Here is a 22,737-nt window from a genome sequence, read left to right on the forward strand (position 1 = left end):
TATTGGTAAAATTAAAACCATATGGATGATTTATTTCAATAAAATACAATGACTGAATTGAGATACATTTAATTTATTAATATCTAATTCTCTTCTCATGATTCTTGTTTTATCAAGAAAACACTTAATTGAAAAGTTCTGTACATCAGTAAGAGTGATTCTCAGAGACCAGGACCAAAGGCCCCACATTGCCATAACATTACAGTTACTGTATAATGGTGCCGAATGAACGTTACGGAGCTTTGCCTTGTAACATTTTCCTTCCTGTCAATGTGCTGTCTCGGTAGTTTTACAATATGTACAGTATGCTGCCCCCTGTGAGGACCAACCATAGTGAAGCCCCACACACCATGCTGACCAATCTAATAGTTCCTATGCCCGCTGTCCAATAAGAGAAGTCCTACTCACACTGAGTATCAGACAGAAAACAGAATAAAAATCAAATCAGCTACTCATGAGAGAGAGAGGAGTGCCGGAGGCTCCGTTTTATACCAATGCTGGAGAGAAGAACACAAAAGATGGAGGTTCCAGGAGCGTACAGCCACTGAAGATACGACACAGTCAGCACTCTGGTCCCGTTGTCTGCTCCGTTACGTCCTCAGCTGCAGCCAGGTCTCCTTCTCTGGCTGGGGACCAGTGGAGCTCACCTTCACCCTGGTGTTTGTTCCTAAATTCCCCCCCTATTCATGGAGTGTATTTTAGCTCTGTGTGTGTGCGTGTTTTATTTGTGTATCTATCTAAGTGTCTGGCTCCTGGTAGAGGAGAGGGATGATGGCAAAGTGATATGGAGATTCAGACCCTTTATGGGGCCTGAGCCGGCGTGGCAACGACTGGCTCTGGGAGATGTATCGAAGCCACGCCGGAGGACTTGAATTTGGGGAGGTGGAGGCCAAATTTGTTCTCCACCCCAGCAAAGGTAGCCGCAGCCAGGCGGTAGCCTCCAACATGGTCGGCATTGATGGGAGGAAGCTCTGAGATGCGTGACTTGGGAGTGGGCTCAGATCCTGACGGACGACTGCAGAGTGAAAAGAGGGGGACAGGAGTGATAATTACACAAACATAAGGGTATTTCTAATATAGAAAGGAAGGAAAAACATGTTTTAAGCATTTATAGTTACACTTATAAGCCACCATAGTTCTCCTACTTGCTTGGTACATGGGAGAAGTTTCAGCAGGCACCACTACATGTACTAAATCCTTAATAATAATGAATTTACTCATCGTCCCCCAAGTGTCGCATGACTGAAGGGGACACTGTTGTGACCATTTTCTCCCCAAATACCCTTCGATAACTTGTTTTCCAGTCCAGAAAAGCACAAATGACCCTGGAATCATTACTGAGGCACAACGGTGCAATTTGGATCTAAATATTTTGGGAAGCTGTTTTCTGGGCCCTCTGTAGTCAACTCTGTGGTTAGATTAATTAGGTTTAAACTGTAATTGTCAGACCACAATATGATCAGCTGATATTCCTTAATCTAGCTCCAACAGTGCTTATGCTAGACGAACTATTTCTGTGGTAAAGTTTGAAGAACAGCTTTACTAAATCAGCACATTGCCTGTTATCTCCAGCTTGGTGTAGGTATTATTGTGCACTTATCACTGAAACAGGAACCTGTTCTTGTTTAAATCTGCTCAGCTTCCAGTATCTTTTACCAATGACTGGTCATTTCTTCTATAGAGAACATGAAGCTGAGCCAAGCTGGGTTAATTTATTCAAGAGGGACACCATCTTGTGAGGATCCCTCTGTGTTTCCCGTTTGCCTGCTACAGAGGATCAAGCAACAGTATTTGGAATGAGAAATTATAAATGCACTGCACTTGTATAGCACCTTTCTAGTCTTTTACACTACATCACAGGCTGTCATACATGTTGCCACCTGCTACTCAGTAACCATTCACATGCGCTTACACTGATGGAACAGCCATCGGGAACTATTTGAGATGCAGCATCTTGTCCAAGGATACTCTGACATGCAGACTGGACTGCCACAGCAATAATGCACTACCTCCACTCATACCCAGACACTGTAAATTATCTTGTTTTTGGGCTAAGTGCATACACTTTGATAACAGAGTGCTAATCTCACAAGATGGCACACCCATCCCACACAGCGTGAAGCATATAAAAACATCCTCTGTTCTTATATCAGTTATCTTTGTCTCTTTGTGCCTCGTCAGTCTGGTTGAACCACTTCACAGTGTTTTGTTCTTCATGTACAAACATGACAACCTAAAAAGGGTAAGCGTATAGTCAGCATGTGACTGCACCAAATCAAGCTTCTGTGGCAGGTGAGTCCAAACATTTGACCGGCAGTGCATATTTGCATATCTTTAGTGCAACAGGTATCATCTAATCATGTCATCAAGTGGAATATGATTCATCTACTAACAAAACAAATCACATGCTAACAAAATGTCATTTGGTAAACCGTCAAGTAGGGTGAGACAAATATGAGGACAGGTACTTCAAATTATTTTTTAACAGAAATTTAAAAGAAATGGAAAGAAAATATGGCATCAAGTTGCGGAGTTTTATTTCCTGCCTCTGAAGCTGAATGTTCTGTATTTCCATACCGGCCATGAATCCCCAAAGTGCATCCTCACATGCTTCCCCAGCCTCCCTCCCTGTCTGCTTTACAGCTGCCCAAGTTGGACCAAAAAGGGCTAAAGGGACTAAACAGCTCCTTTAAACAAAAAAAGATTGACTTACTGTCCCCCAAAGTCAATGTAGAACCACCGCTGTAGGAGCTCATAAGTCACCAGAGTCACACCAAACTGAGGAGAGGACCGGCACATACGAGCTGGAGAAAAGAAAGAGACACAGTTCAACATAAAACCATTTGAGACACACTGGATCTCTGCATGCAGGAGTACACACACACCTCCAGCTCCCTTCCACAAAGCCCTGAACCCTTCCTCTCTCATGATCTTCCTGAAGCAATCAATGACTCCTGAGTAAGTGGTCTGTCCTGCCCTCGCAGCAACTTGCAGACGCGTCTTGATGACATCAGCAGGCGTTACAAGGGAGGCTGCAGGGATACCTGAGGGACAGAGTTACAAAGAAGTCAGACAGCGCATGTTTGTCAGTTGAATGGTATTCACTTCCCTTCTGCACAGTGCAGCTACAGCGATGGCATACTGCTTCTGCTGTTCTAGGTCATAATCTGAGGTTACCTGCTATTGCTCCAGCAGTGAGAAGCTGCAAAGGTCCCAGCCTGCCCTGCTCATCAGCAAACGAGGTCTTAAGGTGGGCATATGCTGGGAAATAGATGGCAGAGAAGGGGATGTCTCTCAGGAAACAAGCTTTAGCACCCTGAAGAGAGACACAAAGAGCAGACAGACGTATGAGACTGTGCTCGAGAACAGACAATGAAAGAGTGTGAGGCAAAGAAAGAGTGCATACATACCAGACAAAATGAACTTTAATGGTAATTTTAGTATTTTTCAACCATGACCATATTTTCCCAAGTTTTGCATCTAAATGACTAAAAGAAGCTGCAGCTGGCAGCCTACAATGTTACCACTAATAATAACAAATAATGCATGTTCAATTTACATCCACTGAAGGTGCTTATTTTCTCACTGACAGGCTCAGATTGTTATTCTAAGTGTCTGACACCTTCATGGAACAGATCCCTACAGAGATAGACCTTTTTGTTTAAGAGTAAGATCCCTTTTGTTTAACCAGAAACAGCCACAAAATCACTATTGCCAAAGCCACCAGACTACATTTAAAGAGAGTGATTTTAGCGACGTAAAACACACTTCATTCACAGTCTACAGAAACAAAATAAGACTCACAAAAAAACGTCTAGGTTCGTCTTTCTACTATACAAACAATCACCAACTCTGGTTTGGTTAAAATAAGCCTTTAATTGACCCAGTTAGATGTGAATAATATGCGGACTCTATACACGCTAAAATTACTCATTATTTAAATGGAGTCTGGTGGGTTCGGTGACAGCGATTTTGGGGCTGATTCTGGGTTAAAAAAAAGGATCTTACTCTTTGACAAACGTTAGTAACCCTTTAAATAGGAATCTTTCTCCAACCATTCATACAACCATCTGTGGTGCATTCAAAGACACGTTACCTTGTAGAGGCCGAAGAAGCCCAGGTCACGAACCACGCTCACTGCGCTGACACGAGGTCCGGTGGTGATCTCGCCTGCCACCTGCAGGCGGATCTTCACAATCTCCAGAGGGTTGGTGAAGATCACCTGAGAGCCTCCAGCCTGGAGAGATGGGAAGAGGACGAGCTTGTTTATACATTTACATTAAAAAAAAAAGGATCACTGCTCATGCATCTTACATGTACATAGCTGAGGAATGGGATCCAAGTCTTAAACATGAAAGTATGAAAAGTAACAATTAACCTGGATTAATTATTTGCTTTGCCGTTTCCTGAGACATTAAATTGTGCTAGGCCAGTGAGAGTAAGGATGAACACCGCTGGCAAAAACAGAGAAAGTGACACTGTGCAGTAACAGTTTAACTCTGGATGTAATTAAACACGGCAGTCTGCTGTTAGTAACGTCATTTGGAACTCTGCAAGCAAGTTAATACAACAGATAAACAGACTGCATGCTTGAGTTACTTTTTAATGGCTTTCACAACTAAGGAGACACACACCCTCGAGTGACTGGATGCATTTCTTTTCATCTAGTGTTCAATTATACAAACAGATAAAGCAGGCTAAAAGGGTGTTTGGGACAGTGTACTCACACAACCACCGGCTAAAACCTCAGCAATAAAAGGAATCGTGTCATCCTTGCTCATGAACTTGTCCCTTACAAAGTCATTCACCTGCGGGACACATACACAAAGACAATTCAGGTTAATGCTCATTACCACTGCAACATAACACGTGTGTGTGCTAAGTAAACACAGAGTCAAGGAGGATTATGTGTTGTGTATGTGAACAGGGGTACTCACTGTAAGTTTGATAGCCTTCTCAGGCGCCACACCTATAAGCTGAGGGACCAGACCTGCAGGGCATCATGGGAGACTGATTAACAGGAGAATCTAATTTCATAAGTATTGCCGGACGAACAGTTATAAAAGGAGATATCAAACGGAAATAAGAAGATGGAAAATAAGACATGAGATCAAGACTGAAAGAAACACACGGAGCTTTTACTGATGATCTGAGAGATTAGGAAGCTAAAGATAGGAAAGGAAAATTTGATCACAATAGGGGTGGAAAGCTGATGATGGCTGCACTCGTTGTGTTGCTGTGTATGAAACACTTGTGTGACAGCTTACGTAAAATAAAGGATTGAATTGAGCTCTATATAGCTAAAAATAGCCAATCCTGATGTGTAAAAAATGCCTTGATTGGCCCGACACCGATCAAATCAGGACAAGCGTATGCTGAAGGCTTCTTCAATAAGCTAACTGCAATTTCAAGACAACATATGTGTTCAAGACATAACTGGCATGGTGAGAAAAAATATCATAAAGTGGAGAAAGATGAAACACGACAAAATGAAAGCCGGGACACTAAACCCCAAATCACCGGCGTTGTGACTGCAGACAGGGAATAACAAAGGTGCCTTTCTGGCCTACCTCTATAGAAGCCGAAGAAGCCCTCGTAGCGAAGCACCTTCTTAGCACAGTCAAAGCTGTTCTTGTACATCAGCTCTCCAACAAAGGATCCTGTGGACCTCTGGTTCTGCATACGAGTCTTCACCAGGTCAATAGGGTACACTGCTGTCGCTCCCGTAGCTGTGTAAAACGCACACAAACAAATTAGATGTATTAGATGCTGCAGTGCGACTAAGCATCAGACAGCCATGTGTCTCTGGCCACAGGATAACTCACCTCCAGCGATGGAGCCCAGGGTAAACCTGTAGGCCGACTCTGCAATCTGGAGCCACACAGGCCTGGAACTATCCCCATGGGCCTGATGGGAAAATCACATACAAGACCACAAATGTCAATGATGCCAAAACTGCAAATAGTTTGTGGTGTAAATGTAGAATGTGTGTTATGTATCATAAGTAGCTCTGGTGTTCAAAGATATTTTACAGGCAGATGGTGAAACACTGGTCAATGAGTAGTTGTACACAAAGATCCCTCAGCATCCTACCTGTTTTTGGGTTTCAGCCAGGTGGTAGGGCAGACATCCTTCCTCTAACGGAGCTATCCTCTCAATGTCAGAAAGATTCAGGCGCCTGATACACAGATATTTACTTCCTGTTACTTACTGTCATTATACAGATCATATTAATCACCAGGAAATATCAGTAAAGAAGAAAAGTCTGAGTTAAATTTTAGGATTTGGGCCTGACCGACTCTCTCACAGACTTTAACTGAGTATCAGAGTAAGTGCTTACCCAGAGGGGGAGTGCAGGCCTGACAGCTGATACAGGATGTCAATTTCCATGGGAGTAATCTGACCGAACTTGTTGGCAGCATGAACAAACTCCTCTGCAAAGACACAGAGATAAGGGAATTTTTTAAATAATGACATGGACATTCCTGACACACTCATGCAACGTCTTGAGCTGCAAGTCAAAGACACAGCATCACAGCAATGTAACAGTTTGTGCACCTTTGGTCACGAGTGTGTCCTTCCGCGTGCCAGCCAGTGTGCTATAGATCTTGCGAATCAGCTCCATGTTGTTCAGGAGGGAGTTGAAGGCGTTGAAGTATGAGAAGCTGACCAGGTGAGAGGTGCTTCCACCTGCAGCCTGGCAGAGGAAGGACATGTTAGGTACTGCTTTTTTTCTTTCTTTTCTTCTTCTTTTAAAATATTTAACTTTTAATGAGATGGAAAACATATTGCTCAATGCTGTGTTATGTAAATTAAAACTGTAACTGAGTAACTCTTCTCCTAAAGTCATCATATTGTATTCTCAGACTTTTTTAATTTGTGTCCATGTTTTTCTGACTAAGTGACTAATGGGAACAACAGTTTTTGAAACTGGGCCAGTATTGAGCAAGAGGGCTGAAGCTGGCAGCGGCGAAACAGGCTGTAGTGTAACCACTTGGGTGATTTGGCACGGTCAATGTACGTCCACTGAAAGTGCTTGTTTTTGCCACTGACAGGCATGTATTGTTATTTCACGCATCTGACAATTTATGGACAGTATTCTTATGGAGACAGACCTGAAGACCCTTTTTGTTTAATCAGAAACAGCTCTGAAATCGCCACCACCATACCCACCAGACTCCATTTATATAAACAGTAATTTTATCATCGTAAAACACACCTCATTCAAAGTCGACAGAAACAAAATAAAACTTGCGAAACTGGCTTGGTTCATCTTTCCACTGGTTCAGCAATCACAAACTCTGGTTTGGTTAAAACAAACATTTAATTCACCCAGTTAGATGTAAAAATATGCCGGCTCTACACACGCTATAATCACTGTTAGTTTAAATGGAGTCTGGTGGGTTTGGTGATGGTGGTTTCAGGGCTGTTTCTGATCAAACAAAAAAGGATCTTACTCTTAAACAAAAAGGTCTATGGCTATGGGGAAGCTTTCCATAATGTTGTCAGACACTTCTTTCTGTCAGCGGCAAAAAAAGCATTTTTAATGGACGTAAACTGACGGGCAAACGGGCAGCCTGTTTTGCTGCTGCTAGCTGCAGTGCTCTTGCTCAATTCTGGACCAATTTCAAAAACTTAACCCATTAATTACTTAGACACAAAAGGTTGAAAAATACATAACTGAGTCTTTAATAATTCATCTCTTGGCAGTGAGGAAAACAAATTTATAACACAAAAATACATTCCTAACTCAGGATAGCACCTCAGTGTTAACCACCACAATTAGCCCCGTCAACAAGTGTTGGAGAGCATAGTGGGAACTTATCTAAACACCTATCACAAGAAAACACTGAGGAGCCTGAGCAAATGACCAGTATGCTTTAAGGCTAATAACCACAGCTGCAAAGCGGATGAGGATTTACATCTGCTGAGCGTGTATACTTACATAACCTCAAAGGTCAGAGTGGATTATATTGCCACTAGCCACTGATCAAAACATCAGTATTGTTCTCATGGTTTGTGGCAAATTAAAAAATTTATGTCCCTGTTCTCCTTGATATATTCACAGTTTGCTGCTCCACAAATTGGGAGATGCTGTACCCTAGTAAAAACTGAAATGACTAGGCTTCCGGCTATGAAAATTAATTTAGAGCTGTGGTTCTCTGAAAATAACACTCATCCTCCAGTCAATCAGAACGGGATATTCTCAGTGTTCTCAGCTCTTCATGCACACACAAACACTCACAGAGACGAGGTTCTCCTCCACAAAAGGTGTGAGCATGTGGTGTCTGATGGTGGCCATAATGTCACTGAAGTCCATGGCAGTGATGACGCCATTCTTCCCTTTGTCCTTCTGGGCGAATGCCTGACGTGCATGCTCCAACTGCAGCTCCTAAGAACATGACACCACAAGGCTGAGTGTAAATACAGAGTACTGTTAAACTTAAGGAAGGAGAGATAGAGTGAAAAAATAGAGAAATTAGAAAAACTGATCAGTGTGAGTGTGTGTAATCGGCACACCTGCAGGAACTGGGTGAACTCGAGGTAGCTGAGGTGTTTCTTGCGGTCGTGCCCAAAGTGCAGACGGATGAACTCGCAGTCCCAGTTGAAGGGAATGTGGTGGTGCACTGTGGTCTGGCTGAAGATGTCGCGCACATTCTCTGCAGCACAAGTACACAAGGAATCAATCTTTGGGACAATTTCAATAAACAACAGTTAAGTCATTCAAATGCCATAACACAAAGCTTTGTATGTGTGATTTAAGAAAGTAGGTAGAGGCAGGAAGTAAAGCGGAACGAGTGCGTGAGAGCTATTATGTAAGTCTATCCATGTGTAATATCTTAGACTGAGGAGTAATCTGGTTAACAATGCCATGTTAGGAAATTCTTTCTCCACGGTGCACTGCAGGAAAACTTTATGAATGCTCTGATGACACAGCACACAAACACGTCAGGGATGGATTCAGTGCTACTGCAATTTAACTGGAAAATTTCCTCCAAAAACTGACGATGAAAATATTCCACACAGTGTAAAGTGAGAGATTTACATTGTAATTCTTTGTATTCATTAAAATCATGTGAACAGAAGTCAAAGTGGAAACACAGGAAACACATTGACCCGTACCAAAGGAAATGTTTCCAGTTCCATTCTTGTCAAACAGCTGGAAGGCGACGATGAAGAGAGTGTCAGGCGCACACAACACAGATTCGAATGCAAGAAACTCCTGGAAAGAGATCAGCCTGCATATGCGGTGTAAAAGAAAACACACATACATATTGTTAAAACAAACACAGCACAGACTTTGAAATAAAGTAAAGATCAGATCATATTGTATTTCTTAAAGGAGCAGTTCAGGTGTAGTAGTTGGTATTTTTCAACCTGGACCCTATTTCCCATGTTTTTGTGTCAAATAGACAATTTTCTCAGCTGCTTTCAATTTACATCCATTTAAAGTGCCTGTTTTTGCCACTGACAGGCTCAGATCATTATTTTAAGTGTCTGGAAAGAATCCCTACAGAGAGAAAACGTTTTGTTTAACAGGAAACAGCCCCAAAATCTTTATCGCCAATTCCACCAGACTCCATCTCAATTAACTGTAATTTTATCAGTGTAAAACAACGTCATTCAAAGTGGACAGAAACAAAATAAAACTTGCGTAAACCGTCTTGGTTCACCTTCAATAACCAACTCTGGTTTGGTTAAAATAAACCCTTAATTCACCCAGTTAGATGTGAAAATACGCTGGCTCTATACACACTAAATTTACTGTTTATTTCAATGGAGTGTGGTGCAACTGGTGATAGCAATTTCGGGGCTGCTTTTCATTTAACAAAAAAGGATTTCACTCTTAAAAAAGGTCTATCTTTGTAAGGATTCCTTCCACAATGTTGTCAGACATTTAAAACAATAATCTGAAGCAGTCAGTGGCAAAAACAAACACTTTTGTTGGACGTAAATTGAGGGTGTGGACATGCCCCAGGTGATTTCACTGCAGCCTGTTTGACGGCTGTTGGCTGCAGTGCTCTCTCTCAATACTGGAGCAATTTCAAACATTGTTGTTCCCATTAGCCATTAAGACACAAAAACATGGGAAAATAGGATCCTGGTTGAAAAATACTGGACTCTCCCTTTAACTGAAAGGCCAGACAACAAATGAACTACGACTGACTTTCAGTTCTGGGTAAATTGTCACTAAGGTTTCCTGAACACATCTGAGCACTTGGTCACTTGATGAGTGGAGTGTGTGTGTAATTTGTGCGCACATAACAGCATGCACAGAGTTTTATCTTATCTGTAAGTGGTAATAATAGCAAGTGCTGATCAGCTTGGCTCAATAAAATGTCAATTAGTATTGATAAGCTGCGTGTAAGCATGTGTGTGTGCATGCACAGTACGTACCCGTCCTTTGTGGTGTCAGCGACAGCAGCAATGAGCTGGACAGTTTTGGGGTTGTGGTGGATCTGCGTGTGAAGTCCTAGATACCTCTGGACAAAGTCTGCTGGGGTCATGAACTTCTCACCATCCTTGTCCACAACACTGGCATACTGGGAGGAGAAAGATAAAACGACATCAGTGTGGATACCTAAACGTTCGCAGGCGCCAACTTCTTTTCCCTCAACCCTAAGTGAACTACTTGTCAGTGACTGAATTATTCATTGTCATGCAATTTATCTACATCAGAGTAAACTGCTTGTACACCTCCAGTTATCTCTGTAAATGGTGTGCAACCTTTATATAACCTAGAGTATATCCTTCTCACTTCTCATTAACGGCTTTGGTGACCCTCACAGTGCCCTAGCTAATGACCTGTTGGGTCAGTGTTCAGAGGCTTGAGTGTGGAGCATGACAAGAATATGGCTCTGAGTGAACCACAGGTCACAAGCTTTGACTATTGAACACCATAATATGTTGCATGTGCTACTACTACACTACACTATACTGACTTCGCCTTTCTTAATGTTCTTACAGATGCAAACTATTGACAACAGCGTTCAAACAGAATTATTTTGAGGTTACTGGCTCACAAAAACATCAGCTCTGTCACTGGTCTTTTAAGCTCTGCTGGCGATTCATGCAGCACATGAAGGTCATCAATCTTGCTGTGGTGGCACGACATGTCAGAAGTACACTGGCCCACACTGCGCACGCATGAGCAGGGAAATGTGCACTGATGTTTTTAGCTTGAGCTGGTAAGCTATTTGGCCTTTGTAAATCAGGGTACTGACAACTGCTGGCCCACACAGAGGGCAACACAGTCACCTCATGGCACACAGTGGAGCAAAGTAAAGGTTATCCAAATCCACTCAAGGTACTGATTACATCTTGTGTTTCTACACAGATCGGCCTGCCTTCATATGCGTTGACATGCAACAGCCTTTACTCTGATTCAAAATGTTTTTATATATATAACATGACCACTGGTATGACACTGTGGTTCATGAGCCACGAAGTACAAGGACATTGTGGTCCTTGCTTCCTTGCTTGCTTGTTTGCGTGAAACACAAACAGACAATTATGCCTGAACTGGAACTCGAACTATGGACCTTAAGATTTAAAGCACTAAGCTCCACAGGCTATCAATGACACTGCAACACATTCCTTTAACATGTCACAACAGTCAAAGCAGACTTCTCATGCAACCAAAATAACCACTCCACACACAATGGCTGCTGCTAGGTCAACAACTATGATCCACTATTGTTGTGGATTGTGTTAAAGCTTCAACCTCTGTCAGAAAACACAATAATCCCAATTTGAGCACTGACAAGCTGGTTAGTTACAATTATGTATGCTTTAGTGTAACAACAGGAGTCTGTGCTGGACTTTTAACTGTGGCTAATGCTGTAATTCAAACCCCATGACAAACCTACAAGCTCACTCCCCCAGTGAAAACACTGCTGGGTGAGCTGTTATCTACCAACACAAATACAGCTGATGCATATGCTATATTTATGAGTAATCTGACATTGACTAAAGATACACTTGAGGCTGATTTTATCTTACCTTCTGGAAGATTGATTTCAGCTCACTTGGGTCCCCGCGTTTGGTAGATTGCACCTAAAATAATGCACATTAAAACAACATTATGACACTGTTTTGCAGGACGTGTACTGGACTTAACATGAAGCAAAACATGCAAGCTGCTCTGAGTGAATGTCTCCTTGAAACGTCCACTACTGTGGAGGAGACACACAACCCATTGCAGCAGACATGGCACACACACACACATAAACAAAGCGAAACGACTACACCTTGGCTTCACCTCATGTTGAGCAAGTTAGGCAGCTAGCTGAATAATGGAGCAGCCAAACCACTAAAGCACAAGCCCCAAACTAACGATACAGCTGTGTAGCCGGCTAGCAAGCACAAACTACTCATGTGAGGAGGACACGAACCGTTGCAATGACACGTTAAGCTTTACATCGGCAAAACGCGACAGGACGAGAGCAAAGCGACAAACTGTGCTCTTGCTATGACAAGATGGCACTTCAGCTAGCGTTTGTGGTTTTGTCACGACAGCCTCTGATAGCTGTTTTAGCATTCTCTCGCTAACTCCGAGGTTGTGGATGTCTCATCAAGGCCAGCAGCCACCGCCGGGCGGCAGCTAGCCCAATGATGCTACAGCCTCCCGGTACACCCCGTCACAGACACCCCACCCGGACAGCACCGGGGAGCCTAGCTTTAACGACCCCCTACGCGAGAAAACGAGCAGAAGGCATGCAGACATGTTAAAGGAGAGGTTTGAAAATCGCTAAAGGAGCGATGCCGAAGTCACCTTGACCGCCATGCTGGTTTGACGTCACGTACAGTGAGAGAGGAAGGCGCAGACGCCCTCGTACGTGAAGTGTAGTGTAGTGACATGAAAACGAAACAGCCTTGCCTCTCAAGGATAGAAACCGCCTGTCAGTAAATGCCACCATCAATCATACAACCAGTTCCCATCAAATCACTTGAGGGTTAAATGAAGGTTTTATTGTGATGACTGTATCTTATTAGGAAGTGAACGCGCGCGTGCATGCACTCTTTTCTCTCCTGATGATGCAAGAGGTGTTTATCTTGCACTGCCATGTAATTATAGTGCACATACTTTTGAGTGAGACCTTGCAGCTGGAGATTTTCACTGCCACTTTTACTACCAGTACTGACGGAAGTGCGCAGATCTTTAAGGTTGCAGGACCACAACATGGGCGGATTCTAACCCAATGACCCCCCTGTGCACAGACATGCAAAAGTCCCCACCCCCTCTCCTGCATAGGGAAGAGACTGGTTTTGCCTGTTCTTTGGGTGTATTATGTCTCTTTGAGGCTGTTTTGAGTCTTTTTTGGTCATTTTGTGTCTCTCTAAGGGCGCATTCACGCCAGGATAGTCCAGGGGACTCCGTTCAGTTGGTCAAGGAATGGTTCACTCTCACACTGCACGTTTTAAAGCAGACCAAACCGCCTGGACAACAGCTGCTCGTTTGAGGGCGGTATTGCCTGAAACGACCACTGACCAGGAAGTAAAAAAGCATGAGGAAGAAGAAAACATGGCTCGTCGATTGGCCAGGACCGAAAATGGAAATCCATCGCCTCAATATATTGCTGTCGCAGTTTGGTTTTTTTTTTTACCTTGATGCGAAACTGATCCGCCGACCGATTAAATCCGCCTGCCGTGATCCTCTCGCTAAACAATTTAAAAACTGCTTCTCCTGGTTTACACTGTTGGCTTTGTTTTTTCTACCCAAAATGCCATGCGCTGTACATCACTTCCTCTGTTTAGTTCACTTCCTCTCTTTGGTTCACTTCCTCTCTTTGGTCTGCTGGATAGTCCGTTTGCATTTCCCACTGTAAAAGAACCGCACCAGGGTTCACTTGCAAGTGAACCGAGACCCCCAGTTTTCAAGTGGACCAGGGTGCGCTCGTTTGGTCCGCACTAGAGTTCGGAAGAGCGTTCACACCACTCCAAACAAACCGATCTATCCGCTGAAGCGGACCAGGGTTTGTTTTAAGCGGACCAAATAGCGCCAATGTGAATGCATCCTAAGAAGCCTTTTCCACCAACATTAGCACATGTATGCAGGTTTTCTTAACACGGGTAAAGGCCTTTGCGCACTGAGTCTGTTTTTTTTTTGTGGATGGTTTTTTAAAATCCCCATCTGAAAAAAGTTTGGTGTGAAAATTTGGTGCAATACATGACAAAATGAGAAGACACATTCTCTCTATTGCCTCTCTCCACTGAAGTTACCCTTCCTGTCTCAAATTTGGCACTGCAGCTGCATGAAGAAGCAAAGCTTTGCTCCCTGTCTCCACATTCTGTGTGCAGTCCACATCCTCCTCCTCCTCATCATCATCCACCTGAATATGACTATCTGACCTTTTGAAAGTGAGCTGTCTCAATTATGAAAGGATTCTGTGCGCCCCGTTCCTCTGTCTTGTCACAGATGTGTCCCGTCACCACATTTCCTTCACTGATTCTTGGTCAAACGTCTCTAAAAGCTTCTGATGGATGCGAAAAACGCAGAAAATATGGTGGACGAAAATTTCAGACTCAGTGTGCAAATGTAATTAACATGACGTAAGGTTGTATTTATTTTTAGATGTACAACAATTTCAGACATAAAAACGGACTCAGTGTGCAAAGGCCTTAAACCTGCTAAAAAGGTTGTAGACTTCTTTCCCACTGTCAGTAAACCACAACTGTTTACATGGCTCTGCAGCAGACAAATATGCCTGGGGTGTGGTGTTTGTGTGTCACATTCAGTATCACAGACAGGCTGGAAAACAGTGCAACTCAGTGCAGACTAATGTGGAATGTTTGAGCGCTGCTTGGGCGGACATGGATGGTATTTTGAGGTGGTGCATCGTTGCATCTCACCTGTAAAGCAGCTAAAATACCACAAGTATTGTGTTCCCATGAATGCTGATCGGAGCCGGAGCCAATAAATATCCTTTACTACTACAGAATCATTTGACCTGGGAATGTACACCAATTAAAACCTTTCCCACTACATTAAAAAGCCAGATATTAGCAGGTGTTAACAGTAGCAGTTTCCACTGGACAAAAACCTACTGACACCCGCTAATGTCTGGCTTTCGTATGTAATGGGAAAGGTTACAATCGGCATTCCCACCTGGGTCAAATGACTCTGCAGCAGTCATGGTTATTTCTCCAGCTACAGTTACGGCTCCGATTGGCTGTGATGGAAATACCACAGCTGGTTGAACGGGCCAAGTTTAGACAAGCAGACAAACTTCATTCTTACAAGGCTACTTAAGCTATAGCCTACTTCAGCTAACACTATCACTACTGCTACTGTTATTACTATTACTGCTGCCATTATAGTGTCACTACTATTATCCTAGTAGTGCTGCTACTGCAGTTTAGTCACTACTTGGCTGCTTCTGCTGTGAAAATACCTCTTGTGCCAGTGGCCTCTTCTTTTTATCTGACCACTATCCACCCAGTCGCTGTAACTAGTATTAAAATATTCTCAGCACAAAAATAAACAATTGTTATCTCGCCGACCTTGGTGAGGTGTCCATATGAGGTATCAACAGTGTTTGTTGTCACTGATAAGGCTGTGACCTGTTGCAGTATCTCCACTACCTGCACTACAGCATGAGTTATGTAACTTTGTTTAACAATGGAGGGAATGGCGTCTACTGTGGGGAGTAAAGTCCCATAAAAGGTGTTTGAGGGGAGGTTTGGTTTCAGAGGGTGAATGGGAAGGGTGGTGTTGAAGCCCTCCACCCAGTTTATAAGACTGAAACCTGTCCTATGGATGCACAGACACATACATAGCAATATTTAGTAATACTTTAGGCTCTACTGACCTCCTGCTTGTGGTTACTTGATTAAACAAAAAGTTAACTAAGAACATACATTGACTTAATATTTACCCAGCTAGACAAGACAATAATGCAAACCTTTGGTTCTGGTATTCATGTGGATACCACCTAACATGTTCCACCCACTCAAACACAGTTGCAGACCATGTACACGCCCCCTCATGGCAACAGCACTGCCCAATGGAAGTGCAGGATAATACACCACGCCACACTGCAAACATCACAATGTCACAAAGACCTCAAAGTGTCATCCTGGCCTCCAAATTCTGCTGATCCCAATCTGAATGAACATCTGTGGCACGTGCCATTAACCCACCTCACAACCCACTGGACTAAATGGATCTGTCGCCAACGCACTGGTGCCAGACACCACAGGACACTCCCAGAGATCCTGTGTCCATGCCTCGACAGGTCAGAGCCAAGTCCAATCCAAGGAGGCCCCACCTTGGATTAGGGGTACATCTGGGGTACCGGCACATCACAAGAATCCTTGAGAAGATTGGGACCTGGGAAATTTAGAAGCCAGGTTGACACCTTGAGCTTTTTGTCACGCTCCACAGGCCATTTCTAAACAGTTTTTGTAGTGTGGCATGCTGCTTTTTTCTGCTGGGGGCAATCATTACATAAACAAACAGTTGAACAATAAAAACAAGAACTGAAGAGGACAACAACATAGTGGACAACAACAATTATTTAATTATATATAATTATATATTATATATTGTTTAAAAAAAAATAATAAAAAGAAGGCAGGGCTGAGGGAGAATAAAAAGGAAAATAAATAAAACATGAAGAAAAAATTAAATGAAATAAAATAAAATGTACAGTTTCATAGTTTTGAATTTGGCTTGGAGAGTACAATAAACTTTATATTTCAGTCACTGTGAATGTAAACCTCTGCAGTAATAGTAGCAATCTGAGTCACGCGTCACGTGACTTCCGCACCACGTGACCAGCAATAAAACTCCATGGCGGCGCACTGCTCAGTAGGACTCGCCGCAAGATCAGGTACTGAGTCAAAACAGTGTCCTTACTCTGATAGACAGCTGGTTTTAGCGGCAGCTCGGACCACAGGTGTCCCCGCATAATGTAAAATAAACTACTCATGCAACAATAACTTTAAAACACGACAGCAGCTCGGATATTTTGTGTGTAAAGCACCGGTGTTTTGGCAGCTCTGCTAGCTTGATAGCTATAGCTAACGTATTGTAACGCTACGCTAACCGGCTGTGTGTCCTGTGGGTCCGTTAATGGACTGATTTCACATCTGTCAGTGGCAGAATATTAAATACAACACATCTGAATATAACGCAGTCCAGTTAACACCAACTGTGACCTCAATGCTTGAATATAGGCATCATAAAAGAGACTATGGCAGAACAGCAGTTTTGGATTTCATTACATTGTATAAGTGTACTAAGGTGGCCCCCACTTGTGAACTGGTTAATTAACCCTGTCGCCTCCAAGTTCCCGCTGCACATTATTTGCACAGATAACAGCCAGCAGTACTATAATTAACAGTGGCCCCAGGTTTTTAATTAATAAACGTCATAAAACTAGATTTAAGTGTGTACAAGTTCCCATTCAATTACATGTAGCAAAAAACACTTTAAATAAAAATGCTTGTGCACTGGATGTTGTCGCAAAGCTTTGATACAGCTTCTTCTTTATTATTTTAGATTTTTTATTTTGGCAACTGTTCTGGCTGATACATTACAGTAGAGAATAGTACTATATTCACTTGAGGAAAAAGAAATTGCCCTATTTTACTGAATTACCAATTACATTACGTGCAACAGAGTTCACTGGCTGGACTCAAACTGGGAATGCTGCGATTACATGGTCAGTTTATTAATCTTTCAGGTCACCAGGACATCCTGTTTAGTCACATGATTTGCTTATCAGTGATGCCTACACAAACACTGTCAGTTGCTCAGTTGACTAAAGAGAGAGCACTGGTCTCTTATTTATTCTTTGCAGAAAAGCTTTGTGAAAGTGAACACTCTCTTTTTCATTGCGCTGCTCTCCTTTTCTCCAGGTCTGGGTGGTTTCCTGCGGAGAGCTTGTTGTTTACGAAGCTGTGGTCCCCCCACAGCCCTGCTGTGTCAGCAACATCGGCACTTCTTCTGGAGGAAGTGGAGTCATTCTCACAATGTAGTTCGCCCAGCTTCTGTTAGGCCTGCCTATGCAGTTCCCAAGGTACATGCCTCATGTTTTTCTCACCCTGCTCAGGCAAGTCAGCTCCTACTAAACATAATTTTATACTGCAGTTTGGTCTCTGTCTCTAAATGATTAATCTGTTTTTATGATGAATGCCATGTGACAACAGTGTGACCCATCTTTTGTGTCCTATCTTTCCCCTCCCTGACTGTAGCACATTGTGCGGCCTGACTATGTTGGCACTGGCCAGGTCCCAGAATGGCCCAACTACATCGAGATCAAAGACCAAGAGCAGATTGAAGGCCTTACCAGAGCATGTCAGCTAGCCAGACATGTACTGCTACTAGCTGGACGCAGCCTGAGGGTAAGTACCTCATCACTACAAGTCATGCTTGTGTTTCTATGTCATGAAAAATATCACAAATTCTGACCTGTGACTTCCAGGTTGGTATGACAACAGATGAAATAGACTTCATCGTTCACCAGGAGACAATCAAGCACAACGCCTACCCATCCCCTCTCAGATACGGGGGTTTCCCAAAGTCTGTGTGTACATCTGTGAACAACGTGGTCTGCCATGGTATACCTGACAGGTAAATGGGCAGGACAGCCGCTGAGTGACTGTATCATTTTGGAGCAATTTATTATAAAAAGTTGTCCACTTAGATAAATAAATAAATAAATAAATAGAAAATGTAGATACTATATAGTTAAAATGTGAGGCACTATTGGGACACACATTGTTAACTGTATTAATGTATGTAAGGGCTTCTTTGTGTATGCGGCATTCATTTTTTATTTGCTTGTTTCCTGCAGTCGGCAACTTCAAGACGGAGACATCATCAACGTTGATGTCACTGTGAGTTGATGCCTCAACAGACACACAAACAAACTCAAAGACATTAGTTCAGGTGTAACCTGTCAGAGCAATACGGCTCCCATCACTGACTTCTACCTGTTCATATTAGGTGTATTTGGATGGTTACCATGGTGACACCTCAGAAACCTTCTTGATTGGTGAGGTGGATGAGGTTGGGCGGCGACTGGTGGAAACTGCCAGGCGCTGCCGAGATGAGGCCATCGCTGCCTGCAGGCCGGGTGCACAGCTCTGTGTCATAGGAAACACTATTAGGTAAATACATGTGCATACACACAATATATATATACCCATGTAAAATACCTACACAGCATACAATCACATTCAATGTTTCTAATATGCCAGCTGATATTGTTTGTCCTGCTGGCAGTGAAATCGCCCACGCCAATGGCTTCCATGTGTGTCCGTATTTCATTGGACATGGAATAGGCTCCCACTTTCACTGCCACCCTGAGATCTGGCACCACGGTGAGTTTGTGTCTGTTGTCAGCAGAGACTTCAACAGGAGCGTCTGCCCTTGTGTTCATCACGTGTGTTTGTGTGCATGTATACTATGTGTTAAAACTTTCTGTGGGATTGTATGAGTTTATTCTAACAGGAATTTTTTGCTTGTTCAGCACTTCGGTTAACTGTGGTTGTTTTTAAATGTGCTCTACAAATTAAGTTTGACTTGACTAACATTAGTCACTTAGTGTAGCACCAACGCTCATCTGATTTTCAGAGCATAGCTAATGTTAGATTGCTATGTCTCTTTTTTACGCTTGATGCTTAGAAGAGCTGCCAAAAATATTACAGTCACTGGAGTCCATCGTCTTGCGAAAGCAACCAGTAGAGCTTTGTAGAGCTCATTAGAAACCCCTGCCTGTGTTACAAGATTGTCATTTTCATTAATGAATAGACTCCTCTTTTTCTGTTCTTTTCAGCTAATGACAATGACATGACCATGGATGAAGGGATGTCTTTCACAATAGGTGAGTTACCTTTTTCATTTTTGCGTGCACATGAGGACACCACTGTGTATGAGCGTGGGGTTGATGTTTTCTGTTAATCTTTAGAGCCCATAGTGATGGAGGGGACTACAGAGTTTAGAATCCTGAAGGACAAGTGGACCGCAGTGTCTGCAGACGATAAAAGGTACATGGACAACCAGAACTATCTTTGCTGTTTGTCTGTAGCAGCAAAACACTTTTTTTAAAGATATTTTTTGGGGCATTTTTGCCTTTATAGATAGGACAGTTAAGTGTAAAGGGGGAGAGAGAGAGGGGAAATGGCATGCAGCAAAGGGCCACAGGCTTGAGTTGAACCTGGGCCGCTGCGGCAGCAGCAAAACACATATTTCTGACCATATGGTTTCCCAGCTGGCATCATTAGAGCACATAGAAACCTTTGAAACCACAAGTTGTTGTTTTAACATCATAACATAATCTGTTTGTGAGTTTATTTTAACCAAATTATATTTAACTTGTTAATTAGCAAGCTTAGATGTGTTGTTAGGCCTATTTTTAAGATCTGGAGAGAGTCAGGCTAGCTGTTTCCCCCTGCTTCCAGTCTTCATGCTAAGCTAAGTTAATCACGTCGTAGCTCCAGTTCCATACTTAAACACAGACTTTTTCTAAAATAATTGTGTTTAAAGATTATTTTTGGGGCGTTTTGCCTTTAACGACAGGATGGTTTGAAGCATGAAAGGGGAAGAGAGAGGGAACGACATGCAGCAAAGGGCCACGGGCTAGAATCAAACCCATTGCCACTGTGGCAAGGACACTTCCCTCGTATATGGGGCGCCTGCTCTACCCACCAAGCTACTGGGCGCCCCAGATTGTTGTGTTTTATTATGAAAAATACAGAGATATACGCCAAAATTCTGATTTACAACATATTCATTCATTCATTCATTCATCTTCTAACTGCTTCATCCTCTTGAGGGTCGCGGGGGGGCTGGAGCCTATCCCAGCTGACATCGGGCAAGAGGCAGGGTACACCCTGGACAGGTCACCAGACTATCGCAGGGCTGACACATAGAGACAAACAACCATTCACGCTCACATTCACACCTACGGACAATTTAGAGTTACCAATTAACCTAGTCCCCAATCTGCATGTGTTTGGACTGTGGGAGGAAGCCGGAGTGCCCGGAGAGAACCCACGCTGACACGGGGAGAACATGCAAACTCCGCACAGAAGGGCTCCCACACCCGGGATCGAACTGACAACCCTCTTACTGTGAGGTGACAGTGCTAACCACCACACCACCGTGCTGCCCCAACATATTCAAAACACACAAAATTAAAACAACCCAAAACAGTGCAACTAACATGAAAAGTAATTTCAGAACAAAACAGAAAAAGACAAAGTGTCTCACAATTAATCATAAAAAAGGGAATATGCATATTTCCTTGAATGTTGAACTACTCCTTACATCTTACATGTGTTTTTTAATTGTCATTTTTGCAGGTCGGCTCAGTTCGAACACACCGTGGTCATCACATCTGACGGAGTGGATATTCTCACCAAACTGCCAGAGGAGAGCAATCAGTGACCTGAAGGAATCTTAACTGCTGATCCCGACATCAACTGTTAGAGATCTATTTACCTCAGACAGGATCTAAACTACCTTTTGTGTTCACAAAACACTGTTATAAAAAGAATTAAGTTAATTGTAAGTAGGGATTACACACATACAGTATCTGTATATTCAGTTTGACTATGGTGTTTTTTCACCCTTGATTGGAGCATATACAGAGAAAAATGGCAGTTGGTGCATCTCACGGCTGAAGTGGTGCTCTGTGCATATCATGAGTGGTTATAATGACAGGATAAGAGATCCTTGTCTTCTCCAAATTATAGTGTATTCTTTTTGAGCCAACATGTCATGTAACAGTTAAATCGGAGCAACATTAGTAAGGCCTCGGCCAGGATTTGAGAAATACTGAGGTCATGAGTCCAAATTCCCTGGCACAACCCAATCTACATAAGACACTTAAGACTTGCCATCAACCACACTGTAAAAAGTTCTCATTGTTTCACCTGTTATGTATTCATTTAACTGTTTAATCATATTCTCTGTATTATTTATCTCACATCATCCAAGTCAGTGGTTCCCAGCCTCTTTACACAAGGGACCCCTTTTCTATCATTGAGTAAACTGTTGACCCCTGACTAAGTGACATGTTTTATGGGTATTTCATAATCACTGCATAACAATAACAGTACAGAACAACTGATTAACAATGCAATAGAGCTTTTTCACAGCAGACATTTTGACATGTCATACTAGAAAGAGTACAGGTGTATTTAATAACATTAACAATAGCTGCATTCCAATTAAGGGAGGCCCTGGTATTGCCCATGCTGCCTCACTGGAATAGCTTGTTGGCACACTTCATGGGACTATGCCATTGTTAATATTATTTTCACCTGTGCTTTTCCTGCTATGACAAGTCTAAATGTCTGCTGTGATAAAGGTCCATTAAACCAAATAATGAACTCCGTAACTGCAGGTGGTTTGTGTAAAATGATCATTTTGGAGTATTCCTATTATAATATTGCATCAGCGATGAGTTTTCTTGGTACTTTTAGGAAGTTGTACAAGTCTCTATCAGAGCATAGAAGCAAATAAACCATAATGAAAAAAAGCAATAAACGGAGGTAAATCAAAATAACAGTATTAACATGACATGTAAGTAAACTTGTCAGAGTCCAACGATACAACTGACAAATGTCCACTCACAATCCATAAAACATGAGTGTCAGAATAGTATCCATATAAATATTTCTTCCGACTGCGCCATCGCTACATCCACTCTACTGCGCTCATTACAATCCCAACAAGAGCTGTACGCACTACTGACAACGTGACTGTATGTTTAAAACTAC

The 22,737-nt window shown here is 42.7% G+C and overlaps 2 protein-coding genes across 3 annotated transcripts; one reads left to right on the forward strand and one right to left on the reverse strand.

Annotated features, from left to right (window-relative positions):
* Positions 1–6: 6 nt before the first annotated feature.
* On the reverse strand, positions 7–12,851 carry LOC125901862 (calcium-binding mitochondrial carrier protein Aralar1-like). The gene is made up of 18 exons (XM_049597823.1): positions 12,776–12,851; positions 12,004–12,057; positions 10,399–10,544; positions 9,124–9,239; positions 8,521–8,660; positions 8,246–8,392; positions 6,559–6,697; positions 6,341–6,434; positions 6,094–6,178; positions 5,826–5,907; positions 5,571–5,729; positions 4,938–4,990; positions 4,728–4,808; positions 4,097–4,237; positions 3,178–3,316; positions 2,886–3,044; positions 2,714–2,804; positions 7–1,015 (listed from the first exon to the last, which is right to left on the reverse strand). Exons 1-18 carry the CDS (start codon positions 12,785–12,787, stop codon positions 802–804), a joined length of 2,052 nt encoding a protein of 683 aa, XP_049453780.1. The 5' UTR covers positions 12,788–12,851; the 3' UTR covers positions 7–801.
* Positions 12,852–16,771: 3,920 nt separating this feature from the next.
* metap1d (methionyl aminopeptidase type 1D (mitochondrial)) lies at positions 16,772–22,020 on the forward strand. Of its 2 annotated transcripts, XR_007451106.1 has the most exons (11): positions 16,772–16,835; positions 17,866–18,026; positions 18,202–18,351; positions 18,432–18,580; positions 18,804–18,846; positions 18,956–19,119; positions 19,235–19,332; positions 19,788–19,835; positions 19,920–19,998; positions 20,787–21,089; positions 21,316–22,020. XR_007451106.1 is itself a non-coding variant. In XM_049598983.1 (10 exons), exons 1-10 carry the CDS (start codon positions 16,796–16,798, stop codon positions 21,398–21,400), a joined length of 1,017 nt encoding a protein of 338 aa, XP_049454940.1. In that variant the 5' UTR covers positions 16,772–16,795; the 3' UTR covers positions 21,401–22,020. The 2 variants fall into 2 exon arrangements, 1 of the variants encoding a protein (XP_049454940.1); XM_049598983.1 differs by lacking the exon at positions 20,787–21,089.
* The last annotated feature ends 717 nt before the right edge of the window (positions 22,021–22,737 follow it).

The sequence above is a fragment of the Epinephelus fuscoguttatus genome, linkage group LG15 (assembly GCF_011397635.1).
Source record: "Epinephelus fuscoguttatus linkage group LG15, E.fuscoguttatus.final_Chr_v1".
NCBI lineage: Eukaryota > Metazoa > Chordata > Actinopteri > Perciformes > Serranidae > Epinephelus > Epinephelus fuscoguttatus.

Excerpts from the sequence above, each read along its gene's own strand:
- LOC125901862 (XM_049597823.1), bottom strand. Across the intron at positions 8,393-8,520 it reads AGTTCACCCAGTTCCTGCAG|GAGCTGCAGTTGGAGCATGC; the intron begins GTGTGCCGATTA and ends TCATGTTCTTAG. Across the intron at positions 3,317-4,096 it reads GCTTCTTCGGCCTCTACAAG|GGTGCTAAAGCTTGTTTCCT; the intron begins GTAACGTGTCTT and ends GTCTCTCTTCAG.
- metap1d (XM_049598983.1), top strand. The coding sequence starts at position 16,796 with ATGGCGGCGCACTGCTCAGTAGGACTCGCCGCAAGATCAG. Across the intron at positions 18,352-18,431 it reads TAGCTGGACGCAGCCTGAGG|GTTGGTATGACAACAGATGA; the intron begins GTAAGTACCTCA and ends TGTGACTTCCAG. Across the intron at positions 18,847-18,955 it reads TCATCAACGTTGATGTCACT|GTGTATTTGGATGGTTACCA; the intron begins GTGAGTTGATGC and ends TGTTCATATTAG.